Genomic DNA, 17,605 nt, shown 5'->3' with positions numbered 1-17,605 from the left:
TCCTCTCTACCTTTTCCAAGATGGCGCTTTAGTGGTTTCCGGTCTGTATTGCGCATGACCAGATCTTTTCTATCAATCTACAATGGGTTTTTTCAAAGACTTGTGCATTACTTGTTGCAGGATGCCAGGTTTTGGCGCAAAGTATTATTCTTTAGATGCGGGGAGTCATGTAATATGACTAATTATACACAGCTGGCTTAAACGATCAATTGTATCTTTCTTTCAGAATATTATGGACACTGTATATGGTTTCACATTTATTTTTGCAATATGTCACAATATGTCATTTCATAAAAATGTATCTATCTATATTCTGTGGGTAAATTATGTGTAAACATCATTACAAAGACACATATTGTACACATTACTGCTATATACCTGTTGTTTAGGTTGTCTTAAATATCTTGCACATGCACTTTTGTAACTGCTTGAGAAAGGTCTGTACCCAGGACTGAGGCATTGCCAAATGGGCTATTAAAGAGCACTTTGTGAATCTGAATATGGTGTGCTGCTTCAACTTTTTTTGAATCTATGTAAAAGGACTGGTATGTGCATTTGCAGCCTCTTTTTAACGGTACTGTTATATTTTTTATGTACAGTACAGACCAAAAGTTTGGACACACTTTCTCATTTGAAGATTTTTCTGTATTTTCATGACTATGAAAATTGTAAATTCACACTGAAGGCATCAAAACTATGAATTAACACATGTGGAATTTTATATTTAACAAAAAAGTGTGAAACAACTGAAATTATGTCTTATATTCTAGGTTCTTCAAAGTAGCCACCTTTTGCTTTGATGACTGCTTTGCACACTCTTGGCATTCTCTTGATGAGCTTCATGAGGTAGTCACCGAGAATGGTTTTCACTTTACAGGTGTGCCCTGTCAGGTTTAATAAGTGGGATTTCTTGCCTTATAAATGGGGTTGGGACCATCAGTTGTGTTGCGCAGAAGTCTGGTGGATACACAGCTGATAGTACTACTGAACAGACAGTTAGAATTTGTATTATGGCAACAAAAAAGCAGCTAAGTAAAGAAAAATGAGTGGCTATCATTACTTTAATACATGAAGGTCAGTTAGTCTGAAAAATTGGGAAAACTTTGAAAGTGTCCCCAAGTGCAGTGGCACAAACCATCAAGCGCTACAAAGAAACTGGCTCACATGAGGACTGCCCCAGGAAAGAAAGACCAAGAGTCACCTCTGCTTCTGAGGATAAGTTTACCTGAGTCACCAGCCTCAGAAATCGCAGGTTAACAGCAGCTCAGATTAGAGACCAGGTCGATGCCACACAGAGTTCTAGCAGCAGACACATCTCTACAACAACTGTTAAGAGGAGACTTTGTGCAGCAGGTCTTCATGGTAAAATAGCTGCTAGGAAACCACTGCTAAGGACAGGCATCAATCAGAAGAGACTTGTTTGGGATAAAGAAAACAAGGAATGGACATTAGACCAGTGGAAATCTGTGCTTTGGTTTGATGACTCCAAATTTGAGATCTTTGGTTCCAACCACTGTGTCTTTGTGGGACGCAGAAAAGGTGAACAGATGGACTCTGCATGCCTGGTTCCCACCGTGAAGCATGGAGGAGGAGGTGTGATGGTGTGAGGGTGCTTTGCTGGTGACACTGTTGGGAATTTATTCAAAATTGAAAGCATACTGAACCAGCATGGCTACCACAGCATCTTGCAGCGGCATACTATTCCATCCGGTTTGCGCTTAGTTGGACCATCATTTATTTTTAAACAGGACAATGACCCCAAACACACCTCCAGACTGTGTAAGGGCTATTTGACCTATAAGGAGGGCTATTTGACCTATAAGGAGAGTGATGGGGTGCTAAGCCAGATGACCTGGCCTCCACAGTCACCTGACCTGAACCCAATCGAGATGGTTTGGGGTGAGCTGGACCACAGAGTGAACGCAGCAAAAGGGCCAACAAGTGCTAAGCATCTCTGGGAACTCCTTCAAGATTGTTGGAAGACCATTCCCGGTGACTACGTCTTGAAGCTCATCAAGAAAATGCCAAGAGTGTGCAAAGCAGTCATCAAAGCAAAAGGTGGCTACTTTGAAGAACCTAGAATATAAGACATAATTTCAGTTGTTTTACACTTTTTTTGATAAGTATATAATTCCACATGTGTTAATTCATAGTTTTGATGCCTTCAGTGTGAATGTACAATTTTCATATTCACGGAAATACAGAAAAATCTTTAAATCAGAAGATGTGTCCAAACTTTTGGTCTGTACTGTATATACAGGATATATATACATACATATATGTAAGAGGTAGTCACTGGAAATGGTCTTCCAACAATCTTGAAGGAGTTCCCAGAGATGTTTAGCACTTGTTGGCCCTTTTGCCTTCACTCTGCGGTCCAGCTCACCCCAAACCATCTCGAATGGGTTCAGTTCTGGTGAGTGTGGTGGCCAGGTCATCTGGCGTAGCACCCCATCACTCTCCTTCTTGGTCAAATAGCCCTTACACAGCCTGGAGATGTGTTTGGGGTCATTGTCCGGTTGAAAAATAAATGATGGTCCAACTAAATGCAAACCGGATGGAATAGCATGCCGCTGCAAGATGCTGTGGTAGCCATGCTGGTTCAGTATGCCTTCAATTTTGAATAAATCCCTATCAGTGTCACCAGCAAAGCACCCCCACACCATCAGACCTCCTCCTCCATGCTTCACGGTGGGAATCAGGCATGTAGAGTCCATCCATTCACCATTTCTGCATCGCACAACGACACGGTGGTTGGAATCAAAGATCTTAAATTTTAACTCATCAGACCAAAGCACAGATTTCCACTGGTCTAATGTCCATTCCTTGTGTTCTTTAGCCCAAACAAGTCTCTTCTGCTTGTTGCCTGTCCTTAGCAGTGGTTTCCTAGCAGCTATTTTACCATGAAGGGCTGCTGCTCAAAGTCTCCTCTTAATAGTTGTTGTAGACATGTGTCTGCTGCTAGAACTCTGTGTGGCATTGATCTGGTCTCTAATCTGAGCTGCTGTTAACCTGTGATTTCTGAGGCTGGTGACACAGATAAACTTATCCTCAGAAGCATCGGTGACTCTTGGTCTTCTTTTCCTGGGGCGGTCCTCATGTGAGCCAGTTTCTTTGTAGCGCTTGATGGTTTTTGCAACTGCACTTGGGGACACTTTCAAAGTTTTCCCATTTGTTCGGACTGACTGACCTTCATTTCTTAAAGTAATGATGGCCACTCATTTTTCTTTACTTAGCTGCTTTTTTCTTGCCATAATACAAGTTCTAACAGTCTATTCAGTAGGGCTATCAGCTGTGTATCCATCAGACTTCTGCACAACAAAACTGATGGTCCCTACCCCATTTATAAAGCAAGAAATCCCCCTTATTAAACCTGACAGGGCACACCTGTGAAGTGAAAACCATTTCCGTTGACTACCTCTTGAAGTTCTTGAAGTTCATCAAGAGAATGCCAAGAGTGTGCAAAGCAGTCATCAAAGCAAAAGGTCGCTACTTTGAAGAACCTAGAGTATAAGACATATTTTCAGTTGTTTCACACTTTTTTGTTAAGTGTATAATTCTACATGTGTAAATTTATAGTTTTAATGCCTTCAGTGTGAATTTACAATTTTCATAGTCATGAAAATGCAGAAAAAGCTTTTAAATGTGAAGGTGTGTCCAAACTTTTGGTCTGTACTGTATATATATATACAGTGGGGAAAATAAGTATTTTATACACTGACGATTCCCACCCACAAAGAAAGGAATTTTTATTGTAGGTACACTTGAGAGACACAATCTTAACAAAAATAGAAAAAACAGAACTTAATATTTGGTACAGAAACCTTTGTTTGCAGTTACAGAGGTCAAATGTTTCCTGTAGTTCTTCATGAACTTTGCACTCACTGCAGAAGGGATTTGGCCCATGCCTCCATACAGATTTTTTCCAGACCATTCAGGTTTCTGGGCTGTCGCTGAGTAACATTGAGCATCAGACCCCTCCAAAAATTTTCTATTAGGTTTAGGTCTGGAGACTGGCTAGGCCACTCCAGGACCTTGAAATGCTTCTTACGGAGCTACTACTTGTGTTGACTGTGTGTTTCAGGTCATTGTCATGCAGGAACACCCAGCCATGACCCATCTTAAATGCTCTTACTGAGATAAGGAGGTGGATGGCCAAAATCTCACGATTCAAGACCCCATCTATCCTCCCTTCAATTTGGTACAGTCGTCCTGTCCCCTTTGCAGGAAAGCACCCCCAAAGTATGATGTTTCCCCCCACCATGCTTCACAGTTGGGATGGTGTTCTTAGGGTTGTACTCATGCTGCTTTTTCCTCCAAACACCGTGGGTGTAGTTGAAACCAAAAAGTTCTATTTTGCTCTCATCTGACCACATGACCTTCTCCCATGCCTCATCTGGATTATCCAGATGGTCATTGGTGAACTTCAAACAGGCCTGGACATATGCTAGCGTGAGCAGTGGGATCTCGCATGTCCAGCAGGACATTAATCCATGACGGCATAGTGTGTTAGTAATGGTAATGTTTGAGACTATGGTTCCAGCTCTCTTCAGGTTATTAACCTGGTCCTCCTGTATAGTTCCGGGCTGAATCTTAACCTTTCTCAAAATCATAATTACCCCACGAGGTGAGATCTTACATGGAGCCTCAGATCGATGAAGATTGACAGTCATATTGTGTTTCTTCCATGTTCTAATTATTGTGCCAACAGTTGTTGCATTCTCACCAAGCTACTTGACAATTTTCCTGTATCCCATCCCAGCTTTGTGTAGGTCTACAGTTTTGTCTCTGGTGTGCTTAGACAGCTCTTTAGTTTGAAAAAGACCTTGTATGGTTGAAACGTTGCATCTGGCACAATAAAGAATCTTTGATATTTCACCCGGATCGGATGCTGTCCTTCACTTCTTTTTTTGGTATGTACTTTCTCCATTGGGTCCATTGGAACTAGGACTTGCATCCATATATCTGATGTGCTGTCGGCTATTTTTTTAATTTGTAGCTCTTTGGTTTTGTCCATGGTGGAGAGGCCCATGGTGATGTGATTGATTGTGTGGACAGGTGTCTTTTATACAGGTAATGCGTTAAAACAGGTGCAATTAGTACAGGTAATGAGTGCAGAGTAGGAGGGCTTCTTAAAGAAAAACTAATAAAATGTAATTTAATTATGTAAAAATTATGCAATTTGATTTTCTAGTTTTTATTTTCATATTCTGTATCGCACAGTTGCAGTCCACCTATCTATTTCAGAATATCATTCTAACTATATCCATCTATCTTTCTCTGTCTATTTCGCTATCGATGATAGATAGATACAGTATATAGATATATACATACAGTATGTCTCAACAACTCTTTATATATGGCAATTACCATACTTAGAGATGCCAATGGCTATGTACGCACGTTGAGTAATTTCTTGCAGACATTTCTGCAAGGCTTCTGCATCTTTTGGCAGCAAAAATACTGCGGAAAATTCCGCTGCGTTTTTGGTGTATTTTGCATGCGTTTTTTTCCTCTGCATTCAATAGGTAAAAAACGCAGGCAAAAACGCACAAAGAATTGACATGCTGCAGAATTAAAACGCACAGGAAAAATACTGATCATGTGCACAGCATTACAGGATTCTCATTGACTTTGCTGGCATAAGGATTCATAGCATGTATTGGGCCAATTCCGAGTGGGAAAAAAACCCATCAAAAACGCATCGTGTGCACACAGCCTTAAAGTTTCCTCATAACTGTGCAACCTGTTATGAAAGTTTTAACTATTCTAAATACTTTCCTTCTTCCATGTTATATATGGGGCTGACTTCAGTAGATTGTCCATTTAACCCTTTAAATAGCTAATTGTGCACAGTGAGTTTAGAACTTCATGCTCACGTGATCAAAGACTAGCAGTGACCCCTATATCTCTGCTTTACATGGGCTTTAGAAAACAAGAAACAATTGGATCTAATTATCATCTTTCCAAGGGAAACACTGCTGCATGCAGCCAATTTAACCCTTTTCTTAGCTTGCTGAGTACACTGGGTTTAGCATTAAATGTTCAGGTGATGCAAGAAAGGAGATGTGTTTATTGGGTGACCCTGCTGCCCTGATGCTATCAGAAATGTAAGGGAACACAGTTGGTTCCTACTGACTTGTAGTCAGGGGAGTAATACAATTACCACTCAGCAGTAACCTGGTCCTGGGCACACAGTCCTCCTCTGCCAGCCAGAGATGCTCAGCTAGATCAGTAACCAGGAGTTAGGAGAGGTGAGGCTGGAGATGGAGCAGGTAGCAGCCAGCCCTGGTCATGTCAGCACCTGGACATTACTACTGCAGGGAGCACTCACTTCTTCTCTCATCTCTGTCATTGCTTGGTTACTAGCAGGCTGAAAGGTTTTCTCTCTGTGACTGTAAAGAGGAGGAGGAGAGGGGGAAGTAGCAGAAGAGGAGGAGGAAGATGTGAGAGAGACTGAAGGCACTGTAGATCCAGCACTCACATCCTAGCTTGTCTTACCTTTCAAGTATCTCTTGCTGCTGTCAGCATGGACATTATTATGAACAGCTCCTTATCACTACCTGACACCTTCCTCAACACCAGCACAGCTGAGCTAGGTGTCAATGCCTCACTGTCAGCCATGAGATGTCCAGTTGGTTCCTTGGGTAACACCACCAGGCTAGATGGCAACCAGTCCTATCTGTGCAACGGGCGAGAGCTTCCTCCCCATGAGGACAACTCCATCATCATAGCCATCATCATCACAGCTCTGTACTCCATGATCTGCGTGGTGGGGCTCTTTGGAAACGTTCTGGTCATGTATGTCATTGTCAGGTAAGCTGACTGATGCCCGTTTTTTGTATTCCGACCTTTAATATCTGAGTTATAGTTGCACCTTAAATATTGGGGAAACTTTCAGCTTTATGTGGATCATTAGTGTTGTCTATCCAAAAGTCATTATCAACTGCCAGATAATAAAGGAAGGATGTGACTACTGCAAGCATGGCTAAGCAAATGGGACGAATGCAGGACTGGTGAGTGTTCAGGGAGCGAGAGAGTTAAAAGTGAGCAATGAGGAACCACTAAGTGAAGTAGGTAAGGCCACCAGAGGAGATTTATTAGGCAGTGAAGGGCAGAAGGGTGGATATATTAGGGACTGCAGGTGCTGTGGAAGAAAGGACCACAGCTTAACAGCACAAAAGGCAATCCACAATAACTGTAAATCACTCCTCCAGGACCAGAAATGACCTGATAATGTTATTACTACTGTAGTGTGTGTGTGCGTGCCTGTGTATGTATATATATACACATGTGTATATAGAATATTTATATGTGTATATGTATATATATATATATTTTTTCTCAGTGAAACCAACTTCCTTCCTATTGCAAAGTTTTTTTTTACTCTCCCAAAATCAGGTCCTGCACCCCCCTCTACCTGAGTCTTCATTGTACCACTCTATATTGTTCTGTGCTGAGCTAGATGAATGAGTACTATGTTGGCTGAGGTGCAGAAAGTGTAGACTGAATGAATCCCCTGTTGATCAAATGATCACAGTAACACTTAGTCAGGGACATTAGGAGGACAGTGCTTTTCATGTTCTTTTCTGTGGGCATATACTGTAGATGTAATAGGCAGGGTATCTTATAGGGCGGCAGGATACATAGCACGCCCCCTTCTCAATACTCACACTGTGTAGATAGTTATGACTCTTTCCGACCCTCATGACTGACTGGAGACCACAGCGCGTGGTGCTGCAACCATTCTTCTTATAATATTATATATTTATGAGTACAGTAAACAATGGATTTTCCTCATTTTTTCCTGATCATTGGCAAGGGTTAATGAGATACAATGTGTATCAGTTTTTATCTATGTATAAAAAAAATGGAGAAAGGCAGTGTATTTGTAATACATAAAGGCCCTCTGGCAGCGACCCAAGTAACCTATTGATACAGGCTACATACACTGTTGATGACAGCCACTATTCTTCTTTAGTGCGGAATTGTTGATGGTCACCAGACCTTCTGACTCTGCTGACTGTCCAACACTCACCACCGGTGGCAATGCCTTTTGCCAAGTAATCAACCTAAGGTTTAGGATCACCACCCAATAAGCACAGATGGAAAGGTTTAAAGGGCCACTGTCACCCCCCTCCAGCCGTTATAAACTAAAAGAGCCACCTTGTGCACAGTGATGCTGCATTCTAACAAGGTGGCTCTTTTAGTTTTGTGTTCATGTATTACTAAAATAAAGCACTTTGAAACTTTTCAAAAATACCTATCTTTGTCCACGGAGGCGGGTCTGAAGCCTCCTCTGTGAAGCGCCCAACTGCCATCACTCATCTCTTCTGGGGCGATGGTCGCCGTCCCCTGCGCGCTGTTCTTCTTAAATCCGGCGCCTGCGTTGTGCGTGCCTGCCTGGGACAGGCGCATTGAGAATTGGCAGTCAGCTCAGATGCCGGGTTCCTGACTGCGCCTGTGCGGGCAGTGCGGCCACCCTGTTACTGAATCCCCGCCCCACACTGTGTTATGCATTATGCACAGTGCAGGGCTGGGATTCCTGGGCAGATTCCTGCACAGACCGACGCTGGAAGGCGGGGAACCTGGGGGAGCATCTGACAAGCGCAGTGCGCATGCCCAGGAATCCCAGCCCCGCACTGTGCATAATGCATAACACAGTGCGGGGCGGGGATTCAGTAAAAGGGTGGCCACACTGCCCGCACAGGCGCAGTCAGGAACCCGGCATCTGAGCTGACTGCCAATTCTCAATGCGCCTGCGCCAGGCAGGCACGCACAGCGCAGGCGCCGGATTTAAGAAGAACAGCAGGGGGCGGCGACCAACGCCCCAGAAGAGATGAGTGATGGCAGTTGGGCGCTTCCCAGAGGAGGCTTCAGACCCGCCTCCGTGGACAAAGATAGGTATTTTTGAAAAGTTTCAAAGCGCTTTATTTTAGTAATACATGAACACAAAACTAAAAGATCCACCTTGTTAGAGTGCAGCATTACTGCTGCACAAGGTGGCTCTTTTAGTTTATAACGGCTGGAGGGGGGGTGACAGTGGCCCTTTAATTGGTTTGTGCACAGCCTACAAGAACAAACTCAACACCTTCAATTTCAAGTAAACACCTAGAGAACACCTACGTCAACATCAAATGCATTCAGTAAGAAGTGTAAAATGGATAAACTGCTGCCGGTATATATATATATATATATATATATATATATATATATATATATATATGTGTGTGTGTGTAGCGAGTATATTTATATATATATATATATATATATATATATATATATATATATGTATACATACACATATATGGATAATGTGTATAATAACATTACTATGACCGTATGTAAAGTGACATTTATTGTGACCAGCTGGGAGGGGGTTACTATAGGAACAATGCATGACAGTCTAAGTAAATGTTGTAAATTAGGCTTTACAATAGAAATTATATCTGTCCGGAATTCGCCTGTTTTGTAGGTATGGTGCCTCTCCTGTTCCTGAGTGAACGCTGCCATCTATAGGGCATTTTGTTTCAGGATGTGGAAAGGGAAGCAAAGGAGAGAAAAGTGTATAAAGCCTCATAGATCAATCTCCTTACACAGGCAAATTATACAATTTTGCTATAAAATCCTTTGCAAAAAATGTTTGTCATGTTTAAAAATTCTTCTGTGCCATTTTTCAGTCCTTCCTGCCAGCCAAGTCATTCATTCTATTTCTTTCTTTCTAGGGAGGGAGTTTGGGGACTGTGGCTTAGAAGCTACAATATTAAAACTAATTTCTTACCCAGTTCCACCACTCACGATAGATTTACCTGTAAACATGGAGTCAGGACCCCCACAATTCTGTACTTAGATGAGATGCAACTCTTTATTTTTATGGCTTCTTGGTACACCCCATTCTGGCGGTGTAGAGGGAAGCTAGGGATTCGATTATCTATATCAGAAAATGCTGAACTCCTATCTCTATAAAGAATGTTATTTTTCTTTTCACTTTAAAATGTTTCTTGAGGCAACCAAAATAAAAATCAAATTTTATTTTATTTTTTTAGTGCCATTAAAGGCAGTCTGTCAGCTGGATTTTCCTATATAATCTGAGAGCAGCAAAACATAAGGCAACACAGCCTGATTACTGGGGTGCTTGGTGTAAGTTTTCATCCTTGGTGGGATTTGAAGCCCGGACCCCAGTGCTTCAAAGTAACAAAGTCCTGCCAATGACACAAGTGCTCATCATGATTGACCCCCAGTGATTAGCCAATAATTGCTAGGAGTTAGTATTTCACAGTAGCTAAAGACCCAAAGGTTGTCAGGCTGAACATTCATGGGCCTACTTGTCATAGTACATCCTTCACACTTTGCTATGCCACACACTGTACTTCTGGGTGATACTGAATTAATACAGTCACAATTCTAGGTTTTTGCTTTTCAATTAGTGACAATAAAAATGTTGTCACATTGCAAAAAATTGCATTTTGTTAGCACGGTAGAAGAACCTCTTCTGGTAATTTGCATGGACCCATAGAAAGATACTTGGCTGTGTTGGTCAATGTAGTTCAGCCATGATGTCATCAAGGAAGATGTTACTTCACCCAAAATGTTTACACTCCATCTTTACCTGGTTTAGAATATGATAAATTACAGTATATTAAAAAAATCTAGTGTTGCAAGAATATTGCTGTTCCCTTCAGAAAATTCAAAGGGTTTTCTTCTGAAATGATGAGCAAAACTGCACCTTTGGTTTTGAAGAATGTTTTTTATAGGGAACCTATCCCCTGATTCATGCGGTGGGCAGCTTTAATCTGAACTTTGCTGTATCATTGCAGCCAGGCTTTTTTTTTTCTGAAACCCTCTGATGCTTAAAAGAAGATATACTTTAAAAATGTATAGGGTCAAACCTGTTAATAACCTTTAGCAGGGCTGGGAAGAGATGGTGGAGGAGAAGGTAGACTAGCCAAGTTCTTGGTGGTGGTCCTCAGCCAACTTCTAGAAGTGATTTCCAGGTCTCCTCCTATGTACGCACGAGGGAGAGACCTTTTATTCACCTGCAGCGGCGCTGGGAAGAGCCGGCCAGACATTTAATGTATAATTTCTCTGAAAAGCCAGTGCATTTCTGAGAAAAATAAATGTGGCTTCAATCACGCCGACTTTGATTCATGAAGCCCGTGGTTTGGGTAGCATGAATGAGATAACAGCCTCCTTTTAAATCAGTGACATGTAGTGGATGTTTTTGGTAAATTATAAAGCACCTTGTAAATGAGATTGCATGGTACAAAATATGTACATTAAATTTGCTTTTAGTTTATTAGTGTTGTGAAGCTCTTTTCTATCTACAGTATGAATTGATTTGCAATATTTTATAGGCAGTGAGCTTTTCTGTCTGTGCCTTTTTCTCCATCTCGGCAATCTGTACATGGAGCACCTATTTCAAGGGCACTTCGACCAGTGTAATCAAAACCACTCAAGCTGACTCACAAAATTGACACATGTAATATATGTCGTCCTGATGACTTCTCACTTGTTTCATTACTTCTAGACATTAAGCTTTTCAAACCAGTAGGAGATTAATGGATGAGAGGAATTTGTTCAAACAGTAAGATAGGGCTACGGGCAAATCCTCTCAAATGCTTTTGGAGTGTGAGCTACAACACATTAATTATGGAGATGTAGGTAGATGTATGTTTTGTAGGTTAGAGGAACCCGAAAATAGAAAGAAAATTGGAGGTCTACATAGTTTATGTTGTGAGTGTTATTTATTTATTTCAATTTATTTTATTTTTTTTCAAAATCAACGCATTCTAAAATTGAGTCCAATCTTCAAACATTGAGTGGCCTTATTAAAAACATTACCAGAGGCATGTAATCTGGCATACTTACCTGCTGACATTTTGGTGGCAGCACAGGAAGTGATGATGTTACTGTTCTTCCGCTGTAGTCACCTAACAGCCACAGTCAATGGTCTCAGTGGTCTTATGACAGAAGACTAGTGACATCATTGCTTCAATGCCAGCACACGCCAATGGGATAGCCTGTACCTGGTCGATGGGTGTGACAGCAGATGAGTTTTTCACATTTAGGTAGTTTTGCCACATCCATTACCATGATATTGTTTTACAGACAACCCTTTAATACAACGCTTCTGTAAGGAGTTTTCCAGGTCAAGTGGCACACTCTTTTAAATAAATATGGATGCATTGGTTAACACTAGACAGAGAAGTTTCCATAATCAGGGATAGTGAAAGTCATGCATATGGAATCAATAAATGGTTCAAAGGGAATTTACTTATTGTGAGGAACCAATCTTTATGGTTACAAAGTCTCTTTTAGATGTATTGGGTTTGAATAATAGTAGACTGTTAATGTGCAACAACAAACTAATATTACACTTTGTACTTGCAACAATCTGCTGGCAAACAGCTCAGCAGCACTTACTTCATACTGGAACAATCTCTTTGTCTCCATCACAGTGTGGAGCATCGCACATCTGTGGTGCTGGTTGTGACTCCTCATCTCTCATGTCCGCAATATTCTGCAGTAGCTCTTGTGAGGCAACTTGCACTCTCTAATAGCCTACTCGCTAAATTACCACATCACAGTTCCTCATACCAAGCACTCTTCTCTGGCTATCTATAATGTTTTGCTTCTTAAAATTCAGAATTCGGTTTGTTTTATGCAGCAAGCCTCACAGTCAGGAATAAGCCCCAATGCTTCCCTCTGCTGTATTTAATACTTGCTTTGTGGTGTCTAAACATCATCTTTATTGGTTGACTTGATACACTTTTCGCTCACAGTAATAAGCCTCTATGCTTCCCTCTGTGGTCTGAATTGTCACTCTCTCTCTGAAATGATTGTTCTCTTATCCAGGAAGACCAATCTTTGCCTCCTGGGGCAGACTATCACAACTGCAGTACATGATGGAGTTTCTTACATGTTTTTCTTTGTTCTCAACCAGTTCCCTTAGGTGGCACCGTAACTGGCATGCGCTTCTCACCCCTTGTCACCCCATCCTTGGTAGTTTTGCATTTTTACTTCTTTCTTGCTTCTGCTTGCATTCTCAGCAAATCCCTTCTGGTGCTCAGACAACAGCACCAATCCTTTGCATTCCCCGAGGCATTTCACTAGATCTATCACACAGCTGTTGCAGCATGCATATAAACACATGACACGGAATAAAACATTGCATTACATATGTAACAACAGATTAATATGCCAGTAGATAGAGAGTGGACAATTCAACATGTAGTAATGGGGGTTTACACAGCAGCAGTCCGTAATAATTGTAAGAGGATATCAAACCCATTTTCAATCCTCTTTCAATTCTATCCATGTTACGTCCTGACTCCTTTTGAAAATTAGTCATATGCTAACAATCATGCAGAGATCCTGAAAATTTCATATTCCCCACCACTGCTTTGCAGAAAAAGTCAGAAACAAGGTGCTAATTATGTTGGCTAATACTTTCTTCACGTAATATAGACACAACTGCTTACATTGAGCGCACCAGCTTGTTGTCTTCCCATGACTCCTGCAGAGCATTGACAAGGATTGATTTCCCGTCAGCTTGGCAACATGTTGATCACAGCTACCTCTACACTAAGATTAAAACATTTTACTAAGAATATATTATTTATTTACTATTACTTAAAATGGTGTTCCTATAATGAAGTGTTATGGCATAAAACTAGAAAATACCCTGACATTATTAATGGTGGGTGTCCATCCTCTAGGATATTCGCCGATCCAGACCATTTCCAGTAAAGCAAATGGCAAAACAGCTGTATTCAGGGAAAAGAGGCTTTATTGCACTAGGTAGTTGGTAGTGCTGTTGTGCAGGAAAAATTACCCCCAAGCTGCAGTCCCTTCGTTTGTAGAGTAGTCACTTCTTCTTGTGTAATATTTTTAAAAAAATGACTTTGAACACGTGAGTGTAAAAAGCGAAGTGACATATCCGTATATCCATTATTGGTCCAAGGGCGATCTTACAAAACATTGGATTGCAACCGGCCCAATGTTATGCTATGGGGACATGCACATGTCAGATATTTTATTGGACCGAGCCAGTCAGAGGAAAAAAATTGCCGAGTTTGATATTCAGATCACAATTAGCAATGCAAGTTATTGAGTCTGTGGAAACTATCAGAATGCATTGAGATGACATCTGAGTGTGGTCCGATTTTCATGGACTGACAGAGTAATGAAGATGGAGACATTTTTTTTCTCCATCTTCTCTTCTTCCTAGAGAATCTGACCACACTCTGATCATACAGTGATCAAACTCTGATCTGAGTTTTATCAGAGTAAGATTTGCATAATTGACCCGATTATCTCGGATGAGAGAATGTGTGATCATCTGCACCTTAGTGAAACTAGTCTTATGTATGAGGCCTAATAGAAACAAAGGCATTATCACAAATAGTATAAAGGAAAAGCAGAGCCATTGCTTATAACAACCAATCAAATTCCAGATCAAAATTTTCAGAAACCCTCATCAATAGGAAAACACCAAAGGATCATACAGTACATCTAATATATAAAGTTGAGTGTATGTATGTGTGTGTGTGTGTGTATCGGCCACGCCCACTCCACGTAGCCCAGTCCACTCTGCAACCAATCGCTAAGCATCTTTAATTTCACCAGAGCTGTTTAAAAGATGCAAGCTGAGCTGTGATTGGTTGCTATGAGCAACAATTTTTGCATAGCAGGCACAGGCCACATCTAGCTCTGTTGTGTCCAGAATGGAGTTGCTTCTGTGAGGCATGACGTCAATAGAAAAGGAGGAGCCTCATGGATAGACATGTGAGGGGGAAAATGAGAGAAGTGAGGTGCTGCAGTGTGAGGTTGTGTATAGAGAAGAGTGAGGCGCTGCAGGTGGAGGCTGTGTATAAGGCCACATTCACATGTTCAGTATTTGCTCAGTATTTTACCTCAGTATTTATAAGCCAAAACCATGACTGGGAGAAAAATACAGAAGTGGTGACGTGTTTTTAATAAACTTTTCCTCTGATTGTTTTATTCCAAGTTTTATCTTATAAATACTGTGGTAAAAATGCTGACCAAATAACGTGTGAACGAGGTCTAATACAGGAGGAGATGACATACAGATATATACTATACTAGATTGTGGCCCGATTCTAACGCATCGGGTATTCTAGAATATGCATGTCCCCGTAGTGTATGGACAATGATGATTCCAGACTGTGCCCGTCGCTGATTGGTCGAGGCAACCTTTATGACATCATCATCGCCATGGCAACCATTATGACATCTACGTCGATACTGTGCCTGTCGCTGAATCAGAGACGCGGGATGTCTACGTCCTTTATGACATCATCGTCGCTGTGCCCGTCGCTGATTGGTCGAGGCCTGGCTTCTAACGCATCGGGTATTCTAGAATATTCATGTCCCCGTAGTATATGGACAATGATGATTCCAGAATTAGCGGAAGACTGTGCCCGTCGCTGATTGGTCGAGGCAACCTTTATGACATCATCGTCGCCATGGCAACCATTATGACATCTATGTCGATACTGTGCCCGTTGCTGATTGGTCGAGGTAACCTTTATGACATCATCGTCGCCATGGCAACCATTATGACATCTATGTCGATACTGTGCCCGTTGCTGATTGGTCGAGGCCTGGCGGCCTCGACCAATCAGACGCGGGATGTCTACGTCCATTATGACATCATCGTCTCTGTGCCCGTCTCTGATTGGTCGAGGCCTGGCGGCCTCGACCAATCAGAGACGCGGGATTTCTACGCCGATGCTGTGCCCGTCGCTGATTGGTCGAGGCCTGGCGGCCTCAGAGAGGCGGGATTTCCAGGACAGACAGACAGAAAGACAGACAGACGGAAAAACCCTTAAACAATTATATATATAGATACAGGAGGAGATGACATACAGGTATATACTATATACAGGAGGAGATGACACACAGGTATATACTATATACAAGAGATGACACACAGGTATATACTGTATACAGGAGGAGATGACACACAGGTATATACTGTATACAGGAGGAGATGACATACAGGTATATACTATATACAGGAGAGATGACATACAGGTATATACTATATACAGGAGGAGATGACACACAGGCATATACTATAAACAAGAGGAGATGACACACAGGTATATACTGTATACAGGTGGAGATGACATACAGGTATATACTGTATACAGGGAAGATGACGTACAGCTATATACTGAGGGAAAATGACATGAGTGAGGGGAAAAATGAGAGATGTGAGGGAGAAAATGAGAGGAGTGATGGGAAAATGAGAGAAGTGAGATGCTATAACTAACCACAGTTAGTTACTATGCCCGGGCAATGCTGGGATCTTCAGCTAATATTAGATAAAAGTCATCCAATGCCTCTGATTTTGGCAAGATTGGACATCCATCTAATCTATATATATAATCGTCTAAGGGGCACTTCTATCTGTTTGTCGGTCTGTCTGTTAGTCTGTCTGTCATGGAAATCCCAAGTCGCTGATTGGTCGCGGCCAGCCGGCTGCGACCAATCAACGACAGGCACAGCCGGCCGCGAAATGGCCACTCTCTACTCCCCTGCCGTCAGTGCCCCCTCCATACTCCCCCCAGTCAGCGCCCACCGCCCACATAGCATTTTAGCAGTCCGTTAAACCGACTGCATTACACCGCGGCATAACACTGTGTAACGCAGTCTGTTAACGCTGCTATTAACACTGTGTGACAAACTTTTTACTATTGATGCTGCCTATGCAGCATCAATAGTAAAAAGATATGTTAAAATAATTAAAAAAATAAAAAATGGTGCTATTCTCCCTTTCCGCCGACCACAGATGCGCGCAAGCGACGAGGCTGGTATCAGCTTCCGTTCCCAGAGATGCATTGTGAAATTACCCAGATGACTTAGCGGTCTCGTGAGACCACTAAGTCATCTGGGTAATTTTGCAGTGCATCACTGGGAGCAGAAGCTGGCGGAAGCATCGCGCGCATAGGGACAACTTCGGTGGACGCCGGAGAGTGACTATATAACTATTTTTTATTTTAATTCTTTTTTTTAACAGAGATATGGTGCCCACACTGCTGCATACTATGTGGACTGTATTATATACTGCGTGACTGATATACACTATGTGGGATGTGTTATTTTCACTACGTGGCTGCTATATACTACGTGGCTGCTATATACCATGTGGCTGTGCTATATACTATGTGGCTGCTATATACTACGTGGCTGCTATATACTACGTAGCTGTGCTATATACTATGTGGCTGCCTGTGTTATATAGTACTAGCTATTGAACCCGGGTGGCGAGCATTTATATTGGTATATGGTCTCCATCCTGGTATGTACTGCTCCATCCTGCGCCCCCATCCTGTCATGTGCTGCTCCTATCCTGCGCTCCCGTTCTGTCATGTGCTGCTCCCATCCTGCGCCTCCATTCTGTCATTTGCTGCTCCCATCCTGTCATTTGCTGCTCCCATCCTGCGCCCGTTCTGTCATTTGCTGCTCCCATCCTGCGTCCCCGTTCTGTCATGTGCTGCGGCCATCCTGCGCCCGTTCTGTCATGTGCTGCTGCCATCCTGCGCCCGTTCTGTCATGTGTTGCGGCCATCCTGCGC

General features: G+C 42.1%; 1 protein-coding gene across 1 annotated transcript in view; it reads left to right on the top strand.

The window, feature by feature from the left end:
- The first annotated feature begins 6,177 nt into the window (after positions 1-6,177).
- Positions 6,178-17,605, top strand: part of OPRM1 (opioid receptor mu 1) — a 273,348-nt gene continuing 261,920 nt past the window's right edge. The window contains exon 1 of the mRNA XM_069769191.1: positions 6,178-6,816. Coding sequence (XP_069625292.1) covers positions 6,530-6,816 — 287 coding nt within the window. The 5' untranslated portion in view covers positions 6,178-6,529. The remainder of the gene's footprint in view (positions 6,817-17,605) is intronic.

This window comes from Ranitomeya imitator, chromosome 5 (genome assembly GCF_032444005.1).
Source record: "Ranitomeya imitator isolate aRanImi1 chromosome 5, aRanImi1.pri, whole genome shotgun sequence".
Taxonomy (NCBI): Eukaryota; Metazoa; Chordata; class Amphibia; order Anura; family Dendrobatidae; genus Ranitomeya; species Ranitomeya imitator.
This window is presented reverse-complemented; position numbering and strand designations above follow the sequence as displayed.